We start from the raw sequence: 15,241 nt of genomic DNA, 5'->3' as shown, positions 1-15,241 counted from the left end.
TTGAAAATAACAACTGCGACCACATTTATTTCATCAAAAGAAGTTGAGCTATCATGGTGCCTCAACATTTTGTTCTTGTAATAATTTACATGTACACAACACGGAGAACAAACATAAAACCATCACGTAGCACATCACTTAATACATACATAAACCTGAAAAATTAACCATTTACCTCCATACATATAGTTTAGGAGACAGTTGAATAGGAATCTTCGATGACAACACGAACTGCAATAGGGATTCGGACAAAATGGCTGCCTCCGTCATGCCACGCCAAATTACCAAATGAGTAATCGCCTTGGATCTTTCGCATTGCCTTGAAGGTCACCTTGAAAGACTGTGAGCTTGTATCAGTGCCAAACACCAATGTCATGGGTTCAACCAGCATATCAACGCCAGCAGGAGGCTCAATAGACACTTTATACACTGCATCAGGTTGGCCCACATTGGTGACAGTCCTTGATACCGTTTCCGATGACTTGAGATTAGGGATGGCGATTGATGGGAGATTCAAGTCAAACAAAGATCTCTCAGTTGCTATGCAACTACCATTTGTATCTGATCCAAGCATGCAGTTGAACAACTTTTGGTAATCTGACGCATCAATATCATATATAAGTCCAGGATCGCTTGCTTGAGTCGGATTAAGGAATCCAGCTCCATAATCGAAAGGATCTGCAATCTTATTTGGGGTAGCATCAGCTAGTAATGGGAGACCGTTGTTGTCCGTAATGTATGCTGTAAAACAACTTAGTTTTGTTTAAAAAATGTATTGCGAAATACGATGTTGAGCATATTTCTAAGTCTACAGGACTTTGCTATACTAATAGTCTAATTAGCCTAAACCTACCAGTTGTCATGAGTGCTGATTTGAGAGCAGCAGGTGACCAGTCTGGATGGAGTGACTTGAGCACGGCTATAATGCCGGATACATGTGGGCAAGCCATTGATGTCCCTGAATCAAAGAAGTAGAGCCCCAATTCCTTGTAAATGCCAACCTGTGGTGCTGCTGCTAAAATATTCACCCCCGGTGCAGCAATTTCAGGCTGTTTACAATGCAGAATGAAGTTATCATTTCATATTTTAACAACATTGACATATTAGTGACACAAATATCAACTGTAGTTAGTTGAAAAGCATCTGCTGCATCATTCTTGTGGTGCAACCAGTGCATAGGATATAGGAATAAAAGCTGCCAAAAAATCTGAAAATAATTTACAACATAGACATAATACATATCTATCATGTCCCAAAAATTCAATTCAAAATTTAAAACATAGTGCGATAAAAAAAACTCAGCACTGCTCGTGTTAGTGGGCCAAATTTAAAATAACTACTACTCAGACCTAATTTAACATTTTTCTTTCTCAAGTCTTGGGTTGAATATGAATCCGATGTTTGTGCAATCATAAATATGCATGAGTATTATGTGCCAATTATTTTTGAGTTTTTTTAAATAGAATGTATTTCCTACATACATTGCACCCGTTGCACCACAAGAACATGTGCACCGGATATATTCTCGTAGTCAGTCCTCCAGATGAAAAAGAACAATGTGCACAAAAAAATATTGTGTAAAAAATGTAATTCTGTAGCAATATACCTTGAGGATGGTAGGATAGACAGAGTTTGGACCTCTAGATGAAAAAGCTGCAATCTTCGGAGCAGGAATTACACTTCCAGTTGTTGTTTGAGTCAAAGAAACCTTTGCTACCGGATTATGACTGGTACTGTTGAGAAAGAATAATACTGTTTAAGACCAACTTAAGTAACAAAAATACATGTATATTTCTATATAGAAAAGTAAATTTTACAAAATTACAAATTTAGTGTACAAAATTATCAAAAAGTTACAGGTTTAAGATTTTTTTTTTTACAAAATAATAGTCTTCACTACAAGTTTATTGATTAAACCTATCCAAAACTACATTAAGATTTTTGTGGGTATGCTTATGCCAGACTGAGTTCTGTCTAAATGCATCACACACCTGTAGTTTTGTGACACATTTCATCCCTAAATCTATAGTTATGTGAAACTGGTATTTAAATCTAAAGTTCATAGTATCTTCCAAAACCTATTCAAAAAGCAAAGGCGACATAACAAAGCACAACCGTCAGATAACTGGAACTGATAGCTTTTGAATTAACTATCAACAAACAGTTAGCAAGATGAACATAGGTTGGGACCACAGTTTCTAACAAACATATCTGCTCCATGGCAGGTTTTATCTTTTTTGGTTATTATCAGTACCAGCCCAGAAAGGTACAAACAGGGTAGTCTGTTTTTCTGAACCCTGGGTAAGACTACGCACATCCTATATTTGATTTGCGTTGCTTCTAATTGATTGATCCTATATTTGATTTGCGTTGCATACTCTAATTCTCGAGGTGAAGGAAAGAATATAACCATCCATGGCTAAATCTAACGGCAACACTGGTATTTGATTAAGACATGGCACAAGCTTTCTTATTCTCACTTTTAATAGACTCTGGAGAGATAAAACTGGCATATATTTCCTACATCCTCTGCGAATTCGTTTTAATTTTCACAACAAATATCATTATGATAGATAACACACGCTCAGTCTTAACCACGTACTTACCTGAAATACTGAATTATCTTGTAGGCAACTTCTAAATCAACAGAAACACATGGGATGGACATGGCACGAAACTGCCAAGCAACAAGAAAGTCGGCACTTTGCTGTGTGAAGATAAAACCTTCTCCTCCATTATTAATCACTGCCGATGCTAAGCCATACAATTGTGCTATCGGGAGGACAGAGGTTGTACTAAAACAAAGAACAATACTCCCTTTCACATCTGTACTGTTTGCAACAGTCAAGTTACACCTGCAAATTTACATGGGGAATTAAAGCACTGAAGTACATGCACATGTTAGCTGGAACACGAAATACAGAAGTAAACAAATGAAACATGTGCAAGTCTTGAAGTAGAAGATATGGTATAGTCATACATGGTATCTAAGTAGAGCTTCATCTTGTGAAACTGATTTGCTCTTTCCATATCCGCAAACAAGGATTGCCCCTATAAGCAGAGCAAATTTACTATTAGAATACATAGTATTAATAATGTATATACGAATAATACAATGATGCTTGGTTCTCGTCTATCTGAAGACAAATGATCATGTTTCCTGAGCTATGGTGAATCTGTCAACTCTAAGATAATAGGCATGTCCACAAAATACTTCAACCTGATTTTAGGGCTTACATGCCATTTATGAAAAATAATGATCATTTGTTCACATATGAAAGAAAATCATCTATTCAGCTCATGAATCATGTGCATCTGTCACATTCTGAAATTTTTGTTCACAATAATCAAGGTACGTTATAATGCAGAACTTGCAACAAAGCTAGAATCGAAGATCACCAAGCAAACAATATCAGAATTTACACAAGACTGAAATAAGGTCCAGATAGATTTTGGGGATCAAAAACTAAGAACTAGCTTATTACAGGAAGAAAACCATCGACAGTCTATCTGATAAAGCATCCAACTTCCATAGTTCCTATCTCAAATCTAGGTACTCACTTTTAAGGTTGTACTTGATTATTAATATTTTCTTGGCAATCGTGGATAACATAATATGAACCTACAACTCCCATGGCAATTATTAATATCACATTTACCATAAATTTTTTGACAAATTCTTCTTCTAGTTCCAATAAAGATGGATAGAAGATAGAAACATACCGTAAGTGTCTGGCCATTTCCAAGAGTGATAGCAGTAGGAAACAACCGATCAATCGTTGATGCTGCAACCGTAAACAGCCATGGAGCTACGTTACCCACCATTTGGGCATACGGCCCAAAATTCCCAGCTGCATATACCACCGGGATACCCTTTGCCACAGCATGAAACGCGGGGATGTGCCCCAACACACTGAGTATGGACATCGATAAGATGTCGACTCCATCATGGATAGCATCATCTATTGCCTTCATGACTGCCGCCTCACTGCAAGTGGCATCGGCTGGTGGCGCTCCAACACTCCAGCAAGCCTTGTACACTGCGATCTGGGCTCTTGGTGCACCGCCGCGTGCAACACCGGATGCCAGCCCATAGAAGCCTGTGTTGTGGACGATGTTCCCTGCTGCTATCGAGGCCACATGGGTGCCATGGCCGTTGAGATCTCTTGGAGATAGAAATTCACCTACTAGTTGGGTTTCGTTGACAACGTCGGCATACCACCGTGCACCAATGATCTTCTTGTTGCAGCTCTTGGAGCTGAAGGACTTGCCAGATTGGCAGGTCCCCTTCCATCTTGCAGGAGGGGGGTCATATCCATCATCGCTGAAGCTCGGTGACTCTGGCCAAATACCTATAGTGTGAAAAACTGTCAGGGTTTACCATGCACTGTCCAATGTCATCTGATGCAGATTCAGTTAAGATGACCCCTTCTCCATTCCTGTTTGTACTTCTGGAAGTAACATATATGCAAGTTATGTTGCAAGATCCGTGTGGGAATTATAAATGTATCACCAAATGCGACACAACAAAATTGAACTTTAGTTAAGGCAAGTTCCCAGAAAAAAAACAGTTTCTGTTTTGTTGTTTCATTCCAGTATCAAATCCCCACTTTCTCACTTATGGCAACCCTCCTGTGTTACCAGCAGCAATTTCTCTCCGGTTCTCACACTCCCCCTCCGGACTATACTGCACTGGCCATTTCAATCAACGAGCCCTTAGTGAGTGCTAATATCCGACAATATATACACTCCCCTACAAATTTAGTAAATCTAGAGCATATTTAAGCCAGATCAAGAAGTACAAGAATAGGAATGCGCCTACCAACAACAGGTCACAGTCACATCGTGCCGTGGAATCACGGATGCCAGAATAGGATGACCCGCGGCGCCGCCGGATGAGGTGTGAACCGAGATGTGGAGGTAGGGAGCAAAGAACCAGCCGGCCGTGCGGCGCGAGCAGTTGGACAGCCTGCAAAGATCGGCGACGGCGGCGGAGATGCTTGAACTGGATGTGGATGTACACCACGCGGGCATGGGGAGAGACCGAGATGGGGTGCAGAGTTTTTGGCTACCGGGCTCCAGGAAACAAATATTCAGGCACCTTAAGAAACTCTGATCTTTTTTCCCACATATATACATGTGCTCATGTAGATGTACTCTGAGTGAGACTTGCATGCTGTAATTCTTTTTCAAAAATAGCTTTTTTTAATAAACCAATGAAAGTTGATAGGTCAACAATAGCAAATAGTATATCTATGTTTTATCCACACTTTTTTTGTGCAACCCGGAACTGAAAAAATGCATTACTACGTAAATAGTTCAAATCCATATGTACATGTAACAAAATTCAGATTTTTTTTATTTTTTTTGTTTATCTATAAAGTAACAAATCCATCGGCCGTGGGAACTATTTTAGTTTTTCCAATGGAAGGGGTCTTCCTTAAGAGGAAAACAAGGTATAGTTTAATAGTTGCATATCCTAACTAGGTCAGTCGTGTATACCCTTATTTAGATTTGATATTTTTTTAATGAATTTGGTACGATTTTTAGGGTAACGTGAGGGGAAAAATCAGTCATATCAATCTTTAGTGGTGACTAAATGGTTGATGGTTGTTAATTTTAGTCGCTAATGTCTCTTGGGAAACTTTGCTTGTTTATTTGTTTGTTTGTTTATAATCAATATTACCCATTTCATGGACAAGCAAATGCTTGGACACACAAAAATCGATAAAGAAAATATATTAATATTAAGAAGATACCAACTACATATGTTCTCTGCAATAACATAACATTAGGAAACTAGTCAAGACATCAAAGATGAACACAACAAAAAAAAGGAAACAAAAAAAAAAGCCCATTCAAGTGATTAGTCACTCGTAGCAGTATGAAACAACCACCACCATGATAACACCCGGGATGCGAGAGTGATTCTCACATATCAATGTCTTCAGGAAGGGAACAACACACAAGTGTCGTCGTTGCTCGATCTAATCACCATAATTGAATCCTGAGTTTTCACCCAAGAGGGAGTCACAGTCTCCAAATAATGCCTTCAACAAGGTAGCCAAAGGCTCGAAGAATTATATGAAGGCAAATGCTTGGACACAATTTGGTTACCCCAAATATTTTGGATGATAAAATAGGGCTTAAAGCTTAACATAGCCTCAATCCACATAAAATTTTCCCACATAGGAGTATTATGGTTCAAATTTATGTATTCTCCAAAATTTATATGCATTGCTTTCATATAGTGCTTTCGTGCCTATGTCTACTATCATATAGTGCTTTCGTGCCTATGTCCACCTTTTCTGACAAAATGTTGTCTATTTTTCATTTGGTTGGTTAACCTTTTGATGCCATAGTAGCTATTTTCTACAATAGGTTATAGGCCAACACAACATAGTTCAACAACCGCAAACAGAGACTTAATATATCTGTAGAACATTCACGTGTGTTTTCACGTGATACAGTCAAACAATTTCTACTACCCATTCATGTGTTTTCACTTTTCAGTCTCACTAAGATCCAACGTGTCATGATATCCTATTCTTGCAATTTTTATTTGGTGCATTTCATAGAGAAGCTAGTCTACGTGCACACCTTATGACGCATTGGATTTTTTTGAACATACATCGAGGAGTAAGCATTATGTTCCTTCACCCCCAAACTCTTAACTTGTGCTGACATTACTTTTATAGATATCAGGAAAGCATGAGAAAAGATATAATCGATTGAGCTCTTTTTTTCTCCTTTGGGCAAACCAAATACAAGCAATTAAACATGTAAAAGATGTGTGGCAAATTAACCTGAGTCAATTACACCGATGATGATGCCCTCTCCCATTCCGGCACTTGCCAAAACTCCATTCGGCTGGCCGTAGGGCAGCCCCATGAAGTCCCAGCTGCGAGTAGTATGTGTACTATGCATGTGGTTCATCCTCACGCTCACCACGCCAGGTAGGCCTGTGTAAAAATGGAAATAATTCTTTGTTAAAAAACTTATTTCTCGTTAATAAGCATGTAACACACGTTTAGTTACCTCTGATTGTTTTGGCATGTGGTTCTGTGAGCATTGCAGAGAAGCCAGAGAATCCATGCTTGTAGCTGTACAAGATCGACTCCGAAGCCGCGTCCTTGCTTCCGAGAACAGAAACTAGGATGCTGTGGTGCGAGGCAGTGGCATGATCAGCGTCCTCGTGCTGTCTCTCCCCCAAGTAGACGATGTACAACTGAAAGAACAACTAAAATAAATTACTCTTTTTTATCCATAAGTTAATATGTGTTGGGGGATTTCAGATAATAAGTGTTGAGATTTTAGTTTAAATTTGTACTACTTCCTTAGTAATTAAAATCCCGACACTTATTATGCATCGGAGGGAGTAACACACCGCTTGTGCTTGGTTCCATTTCGTTCATTGAGGAAAAACAGTAGCTATATACCAGTGCATAAAACAGTGTATGGACCGATAGTAAATTGTTACAAGTAGTTCATACCTTCTTCACTTCATCTGACGCCTCAGACGAAGCGAAACCGATACCGTGGAGAGCAAAAATCACGAGCAAGATCAGAGCGTATTTGGCCGGAGAATACCTTAATAAAACCATGTTATATATGCTTCTGTTGGCACAGTTGTTGCTGTGAGGATATGTTGGTTGCACCTGCAATCAGGGCCTCTTTATATACACCCATGATCATCGATGTCCTCAGTGGCGGAGCTTCAGCCCGGCATGCCCGGGCAGCTGCCCGGGCTCGGCTCCGTGCGGCAGGCGTAGCTTCCGGTGCGATTCGTGCGAGTATGTGGTGAGTCAAAGGTAAAAACGTCAGAAGCTGGCTGCTTGCCCGGGCAATAGCTGCGGCCTGCTATGGCCTTTTCCCTTTCATTCGCTCAGCCCAATAAAATAGACACCAAAAGGTAAACCAAGTTGAGTTAGCTGGTCTATAAGAGCATGAGCAATGGTGGCATACACAACTAGCTGCTCCATGTAAAAAAGTTGTCACAAGCAATATGGTCAATTTTATCTCTCCAATGGAAGCTACAACTTTAGTCAAAAAAAAAGAGAAGGGACCCCACAAATATAACACTATGTATCACTTTCTCTCTTCAAAAAGTATGCTTTTTAGAATTAAGATCTCACTTCTTGAAAAGGAGGCTACCTCCTCATCCGAACATACTTTGGACCACCCGAACCTAGTTAAAGGTGTGAGGCAGTAGCTCTAGGGCAGTGCATTGGGCATGCCCTAAGTTGCCAAACAGGTCTAGCTCGTATCTGGACGTCACAAGTCAGGATGCCAGTTCGATCGTGTTATCTGTTCTTCTCCTATTTCTCAGAAAAAAAAAAGTTCTTCCCCTCGCATAGCGGCACCAACGCAGCGACGGCGGACGACGCTTGAAGACCCCGCCGAAGCTCACAGGTCAAGAGGATGACAGGCTACTGACGGCAATACCACTTGCTCGCCTGAAATCTTAGCAACGATAATCACTCTAATTATTTTACTTCTTAATCATTGTGTTGGATCTTTAATTTCAGAAAATTCAGAGATTTTGGTTAAAATGCCAAGGCAGCGGTATTTGGATACCTAAACTTTTATCTGTGACTCATATTGTTTATTGAGCTACTGCTTATCATATTTAATATCTAGAATAGTACGAATGTATGATTCTTCATTTAGTACTAATATTCAGATTATGTTATACAAATATCCGGTTGCAATTCCCTCGAGAAAATATCCGGTTGCGACTCCTCGCAAAAAGTAAATTCAAACATGATTCTCATTTTTTTCTTAGCTATGGTCCGCCCAGGCTCTAATTTTTTCGAAGCTCCGCCACTGGATGTCCTGTACTATACGATATAACGTCAATCACTTAGCATTGTTTAGTAAATCCGGAAGCATCTTTGGCATGCACGGATAGGGAACACGTACGGCTCGGAACGCAGAAACTTCAGGTTAAGCCTCGCCAAATTTTCCAAGTCAACTAGATGATAGCTGAACGTGGCAGCATTTAATATGATCTATCTGTGGTGCCTGCGAAATTTCCAAGTCAAACTTATCGATCGTTTTTGGCTGAAATCATGAATACGTGATGAGTGTGTGTGTTTTAGATTGACTGAACTGTTGAACAGAGAGTACAGAACCTGTTTGAGTTGGACAAAACCGTGGGATACATGGCTTTCTAGAAAGCGCGGTGTTCAGTTCAGGGCGGTTCCAAGGCGAGTGTGGCAGTCTGCAGCACCATCGACCCTGTCAAAAGCGGGGGCATTTCCATTTTTCTTTCTTTCTTTGCTTAATCAGACTCTCTCTTCTCTTAGGGCCTTTGGTGTGGTTTTTTTTGCAAATAGGACACTAGCATTAAAAGAAACATCGAACACTACATAGCAGCCCAAGAAAAATTAAAATTACAACGAGATCCTTGAAAAACGCCCTGCATCTTTAACCTCCAGACCGTGTCAAGGCGCGCCGCCGCTGCCGCTCCTCCCTGAGTCGGCCTGACGTTGTTGGTTGCTGACGGAAAGTCGCCGAACAGGTCGAAAAGACCACATGTGTCCCGAAGACGAAGAAGTAGGATGAAATGCAAATGAAGCTCCTTTCGATCCGAAGATCCACACAGCCAGACAAAATCCTCGAAGACCACGCCACACCCACAAGGTTCTCGACGTCGCTGTCGAGATGGGGTTGAAGCCAGGGAAACATTATTGCACGAGGCGCCACCACCACCACCTGAGTACTGCCCCTACAAACAAAAATCGTAAAGACGGGGAACGAAGCCCCCAAAACTAGAAAACGGAGCCCTCCCACCGACGAGAGCCGCGGTCCGCCGCATCTCCATGGCCTGAAGGCCACAGAGGTGGCCAGATCGGAGGCAGCCGCCGATGGGAGGCAGAGGAAAACTAAACGCCTGGGGAAACCCTCACGAACGAAGGGTCACTCAGTACTGCTAGTTTTTCCTTTGGTGTGGGTTTTGGTGTTGTGAGCATGTGTAGGTGACACGTAGGTCATAGGTAGTTTTGTGGCGTTGGTTGTAATGTGTTTTTGATGATTGTTGGTCGTCGTCCCCTCTTGATTGGTACTTTTAGGCTTGTAAGTTGGCTTTGTTGCGGATGAATTATACGTAGATGATGAATGTTGACGATGATATCGCATGGTTGTGCCTTCATATGTATATCCACCCAACACTCTCAATTGCCATAAAAATCTTGGTTAACTTCCACACTTTCAAAGGAAACAAATTGCACCACATTAGAAGAAAATCGGAGAAGAATAGGTCATTCTCGAGCTTGGATCATCTCTTTTTTGAGTGCCATTTTTCGGTAATGTGTTGGCAATATCTCTACCCTTGTTGGTCTCCTCCTGTGGCCCAGTTTCGACAAACTCCGGTCCTAGAATTCATCATCGGTTTAAAGCAGGCAATCAACCAGCCCTTCTCTTTTGAGGTCATCATGCTGGTCTGCTGGGCCGACAGGAATGATTTCCTCTTCAAGGATAGTTCCCCAAATCTTTAAAGCTGTCGAAGAAAGTTCAAGGGTGAGATGTCCTTGCTACTTCACAGAGCAATCAGGAAGTCCTATGTTGGCATGAGAACTTGAGTGCAATCCTTCGCTTAACATCTTTTAGTCTAGTTTAGCTAATCTGCCTTAGAGATAACTTCTAGCTTATTTTGTTTTTTTTTATTTAGCTCTTGTACATCTCTAAAACCAAAAATTAATAAATATTGTCTGTGAGGAAACCTACTGTTCAGATTAAAAAATTCTCGAGCTCGGAATCATACCTCACGACCATTTGAGTACTCATTTTGGTGTCTGGTGCACGTTGTGTTTACTTTTGCTTGGTGTGCTGCTTCGGTGATTTGGCACCATATTGGGTTTCTTTTCTCTAATTTTGGGCATTCAGTTGTTCATAGTTTTGATTTATGTCTCTGTTGATCAGAACAAATAATTTGGAGATATTATCTTTATAGAATGGTGTCGTGCTAAAGGCTGAAAGAAGGGAACAAACAAAATGGTCGATTTGGAGATATTATCTTGTAGAACTACTGTATTTTTCTTGTTGCTCTATTCCAATAGCAGCACACATGTGTAGCAACCTCGACGCAAAATAATGGCGCGGTAGATTAAGAGAGTTACCTATTAGTGCATCATGGATTGCAAGTGACACGTTGACTAGTCAACCACATCTTAGTGACTGGTGTAACCCACCGCTGCTGATATATTGGGCTGGGACTACTTACATTACCATTATGGGACCTAGTTTTGATCAAGAGGCTGATGTGTTCCACCACATATGACCACCCTATTTAGCCCACCATGGACTATGGGGCATTTGAAAAAGTGAGGCCTAGAGTTCAATTGTCGTCTAACCATGTTGCCGCACTCTCCTTTCTCCACTCCTTACTCTAAATCTCGCAACATTGCCCACCCTACATCTCATATCACTCCCATGTTTCCATTACGAACCAAAGATCCCATCCCCATCTCTCTTGAGTTGTGCCGAAGTTGAATTGTAGGTTCTGGCTTGACATCGCCCGATATGCTCAAGGCGCGTCGGAGTCCTCCACCAGTGTGCCTGTTTTGCATGTATGTTCTTCATCCCTTCAACAAATCGTGTTTCATCATTTTCTTCCTTCTTTTCTTTAATCAATCTGATCTCTATTTCAAATCCGTCGTGAGGTCGTCAACTTGTGCCGCTCGGATGATGTCGTGCAGATCGGTAATGAGGTTGTCTGCATCACGAAGATCTTCTAGACTTGATGTGATGGAACCGTGCAGAAGAAAAACAAATGCTTTTGAAGGGCAGCCCGTAAAGCAGTCAAATTTATAAATGATGCCCATAGTACGAATTAATCAGATAAACGGTGAACATTTCAATATCTTATAGTTGATACTGATAGTACTAAGACCTATCAAAAGAATTTTACAATAATTGTTTACGACAAACAATAATATTTTTAGTTGAACATTTTTTTTGTTCCCTTCTTTCAGCCTTTAGCATTAAGTGAAATAAAAGTGATAAAATCCATCTTTGTTCTGCAACATCTTATTGCTTAATAAACACTTGATTGTTTTCTTTGTTGTATTTGCAGGTTATAAACGGTTCATTGTGAGCCAGATGCAAAGACCGGGGGTTGAACTCATCGGCTGCTCTCAAAACAAATAAATGATGATATTGTGTTCAGCACACCATTTGCATAGAAAGATTCGGCTCTCTCTGTATGACGAAGAGATCACACTACCCAGAAAACTGCCGATGGGCTGATCACATGCACTTTTCATTACTACCATGCATTCACAGGATCAATCCTGATGCACAGACTACAGATAAACCACTGCTATTATAGGCAACATAGCAACCACTCGACAGGATATATAATACAGTAGCAAACAGCCATTTGACTATATTGTAACTTCACCACACTGCAAGTAACACAAGTGATAGGTCTATGTATAATTAATAATTGGTAGCACTTATCTATCTGGCATCATGACACATGGCAATACAACATTATTTCGTCGAAGTGTGTGACCGTATATGTGTCCACAGTAATTGTACATAGCTGAGTGGCGACCCCCCGGATCATAAACTTCAGTGTGCTGCGAGAGGAAGACCAGCATTGTCCGTGAGGTTCTTGACATATTCTTGCCGGACCGGATGGTCCTCCTGAGGCCGGTTGTGCGCGGTCCAGACTGGCTCACCGATGAAGAGTCTCATGAGCTGAGCACAAAAAAATCACCATAATGTGTTCATCAGGACCCAGTTAATATCTGGCAAATCATAGTTTTTCACCTTTTCTATACAAGATGTCTCTTTGCTTACAGGCTGTTTAACAGTACATCTCTTTACCAGCTGACCTAGTTTCTGCATCCTACGAACATAATTTTTCTGTTTAACTGGAGTGTACTATCTAGCTTACTGTATATCTATGAATGCACTATCTAGCTTGGCAAGCTTGTATTGTACATCTATGATGACATACTAGTTAAACATTTTATTTGTTTCATTTTTTATCCTCAACAAGTAGCATTACATGAATAATTGGCTCTGAGTTGTGACTTCGGAAACTATTTTCTTGGTTCTAGAAATGTCCTTAGCACCAAAACCATATTTTTCATTTAGCTTGATTCACAAAAAAGATGCTATCAGCCATTTCAATGCAAAATGTGATACAAGTGCTGAATGAAATCTTCAGCAGTAAATGCATATAAGATCCCAATCGATACCTTTACATGGTTGGCGGTGTCAAGGGTGAACCGATGATAAATCCCGGCAGGCAGCACTATCATATCACCTTCTTTTATCCAAATCCGAATCCACTTGTCATCCTTGTTGCGTACATCAAAGTACCCACCACCCTCCAAGCAGTAACGGATCTCTTCATCGGCATGCATGTGCTCTCTGAAGAAGTTCTTCAGCTTTTCATCATAGTTTTCCAACTTCCCAGGGCATATGTCAAGAAGATCCTTCAGCAGCGATACATGTCACAATATCAGATTAGAATGTCATACACAAGCTGTGCAAACGTAAAGAGAAGCGAAAAGGGATTAAGAGTCAATGGGAGAAGTGCAAACCATGTAGCTGTATCCTCTGTCTTTGCGGATTTTCGATAGTTCTTCTTCACTTTCTGACTGCTTTGGATCCAAATGCCAGTATAACACACCAATCTCTGGAAAAAACAGGATCAGTACCGTTGGTTGCCTAGAAAAGCATGTCTGATAGAAGAAGTGAGTTCATTCTCTAGACTCTAGAAACCTTGTTTACTCGCCTTAGTTAGGTATAATGACATCATGTACACTCCTTTTCAGCGAAGAACAGATTATGTATTAATTGGCATGCATGATATATAGTTGGAACTGACACCGAGTGGAATCAAGAACCATGGCTAGTTCACACATTTAAACCAGTCTCTTTTATGGGCCCGTTGATCCACGTAAGGATGCCTGTCAGACATATGCAAGGAGACACAGACTGGGTTTGTTTATTTGTATCAGGTTGATGCTTTAATACAATTTCCCATTTCCCAAAAAAGAAAGTAGTGATTCATAGGTCAAGAACCAAAATCTCCAGGAAACAGCAACACCAACAGCTAAACAGCATTTCTACGGTCTCCACACTAAGCAATCGTGGATCAAATTTCTGCTATATATAAGAACACGTATCATTTCAGATGTAAATCTCAGGGAACAGATAAAAATTATTTGACCAACCGAAAGTATCCTCTGTTCAAGCAGTTGCAGCCGGGCATCGTTATCTACAAAATAGTGTTTGCATAAGACCATGCATGATATCCAACAAATACAAGCCATGCCCTAGATATGTTCACCCGAGAGGGGAATTATTTTCGTCCCCATAAACAGGAGACACACCAATAATCCAAGAAATTAAGCGAGTAGGGGGAAGTCGTAATTGGCCAAGAATCATCATTAGCACCTTCGAGCTTGGAGACGGGGAGGAACTCCTTAGGGTTCTTGAGGTCCTCTCCATTCTCCCCCACCATCCATACCTAATAATCAAGAGGACAAGCAGGTCGCGTTAGATCATAGATCGCATCAGATGGAAGATAAATTTATCACGATTCCAATAGAAAATCGAGACAAGGAAGAAAATGGATCGAACTCTGCCCGCTACCTGAAGAGCCATGTTGAGCAGAATTAATGGGGTGAGAACTAGGAAATCCAACAGCTTGATTGGCTTGTGTTTTGCCTGCTTTCAGGACTTATAAAAACTTGTGGAGGAGGCGGATGGTTACCAGTCTATTCCAGAATCCAGATTGTTCCTCTTCGGTTTTTGTCTGGGCGTGCTCTGTGGTGTGTGACTAGTGGATCTTGTTACAAGGAACCACTGATTTTTTGGGGCAGGAACTGCTGATTCGAAGTAGATGACGTTTGACGTGAGGCTAGATTTCCATCCAGATCTCAAGCAATCTCCACACACTATTTTTTTAATGGTTTTTGTACTATTTATATTTTGTACTGTATTTTTTTAAAAAAATTAAACAGTGTCAGGAAGAATTAGACACTACTAATATAAATATAATAGAAGCGAAACTTGGTTTGGCAATTCTATAAATTCGTCCCTGACAGGGATCAAACTCCAGTTATTGGGGTGCGCCACTGCGACCCCAACCACTGGGCCATGCCCACCTCCTCAAACTTTTCAAAATACCCCATTTTTTTTAAAAAAAAAAAATTCAAAGTACAGCTAGAGTTGACGAAGCATAATCTCGAGGTTATAACCAAAATTGAACAAGCCA

At 40.7% G+C, this 15,241-nt stretch overlaps 2 protein-coding genes across 2 annotated transcripts; both read right to left on the bottom strand.

Moving 5' to 3' along the window:
* LOC127293971 (subtilisin-like protease SBT3.9) lies at window positions 1–7,637 on the bottom strand. The gene is made up of 9 exons (XM_051323703.2): window positions 7,494–7,637; window positions 7,039–7,228; window positions 6,807–6,962; window positions 3,724–4,352; window positions 2,981–3,051; window positions 2,607–2,855; window positions 1,607–1,733; window positions 854–1,049; window positions 1–741 (listed from the first exon to the last, which is right to left on the bottom strand). Exons 1-9 carry the CDS (start codon window positions 7,602–7,604, stop codon window positions 191–193), a joined length of 2,280 nt encoding a protein of 759 aa, XP_051179663.1. The 5' UTR covers window positions 7,605–7,637; the 3' UTR covers window positions 1–190.
* A 4,723-nt stretch (window positions 7,638–12,360) lies between these two features.
* On the bottom strand, window positions 12,361–14,859 carry LOC127293970 (acireductone dioxygenase 4). The gene is made up of 5 exons (XM_051323702.2): window positions 14,617–14,859; window positions 14,419–14,491; window positions 13,560–13,654; window positions 13,212–13,451; window positions 12,361–12,705 (listed from the first exon to the last, which is right to left on the bottom strand). Exons 1-5 carry the CDS (start codon window positions 14,626–14,628, stop codon window positions 12,577–12,579), a joined length of 549 nt encoding a protein of 182 aa, XP_051179662.1. The 5' UTR covers window positions 14,629–14,859; the 3' UTR covers window positions 12,361–12,576.
* Window positions 14,860–15,241: the final 382 nt, after the last annotated feature.

Source organism: Lolium perenne, chromosome 4, assembly GCF_019359855.2.
Source record: "Lolium perenne isolate Kyuss_39 chromosome 4, Kyuss_2.0, whole genome shotgun sequence".
NCBI classification, from domain to species: Eukaryota; Viridiplantae; Streptophyta; class Magnoliopsida; order Poales; family Poaceae; genus Lolium; species Lolium perenne.
This window is presented reverse-complemented; position numbering and strand designations above follow the sequence as displayed.

Coding starts and splice junctions, on each gene's coding strand:
- LOC127293971 (XM_051323703.2), bottom strand. CDS start 7,604: ATGGTTTTATTAAGGTATTCTCCGGCCAAATACGCTCTGATCTTGCTC. Junction 6,963..7,038: donor ACATGCCAAAACAATCAGAG/GTAACTAAACGT, acceptor ATTTTTACACAG/GCCTACCTGGCGTGGTGAGC. Junction 1,734..2,606: donor AAGATAATTCAGTATTTCAG/GTAAGTACGTGG, acceptor CTTTCTCAACAG/TACCAGTCATAATCCGGTAG.
- LOC127293970 (XM_051323702.2), bottom strand. Junction 13,655..14,418: donor CCCCGTCTCCAAGCTCGAAG/GTGCTAATGATG, acceptor TGTTTTTTCCAG/AGATTGGTGTGTTATACTGG. Junction 12,706..13,211: donor ACACCGCCAACCATGTAAAG/GTATCGATTGGG, acceptor TTTTGTGCTCAG/CTCATGAGACTCTTCATCGG.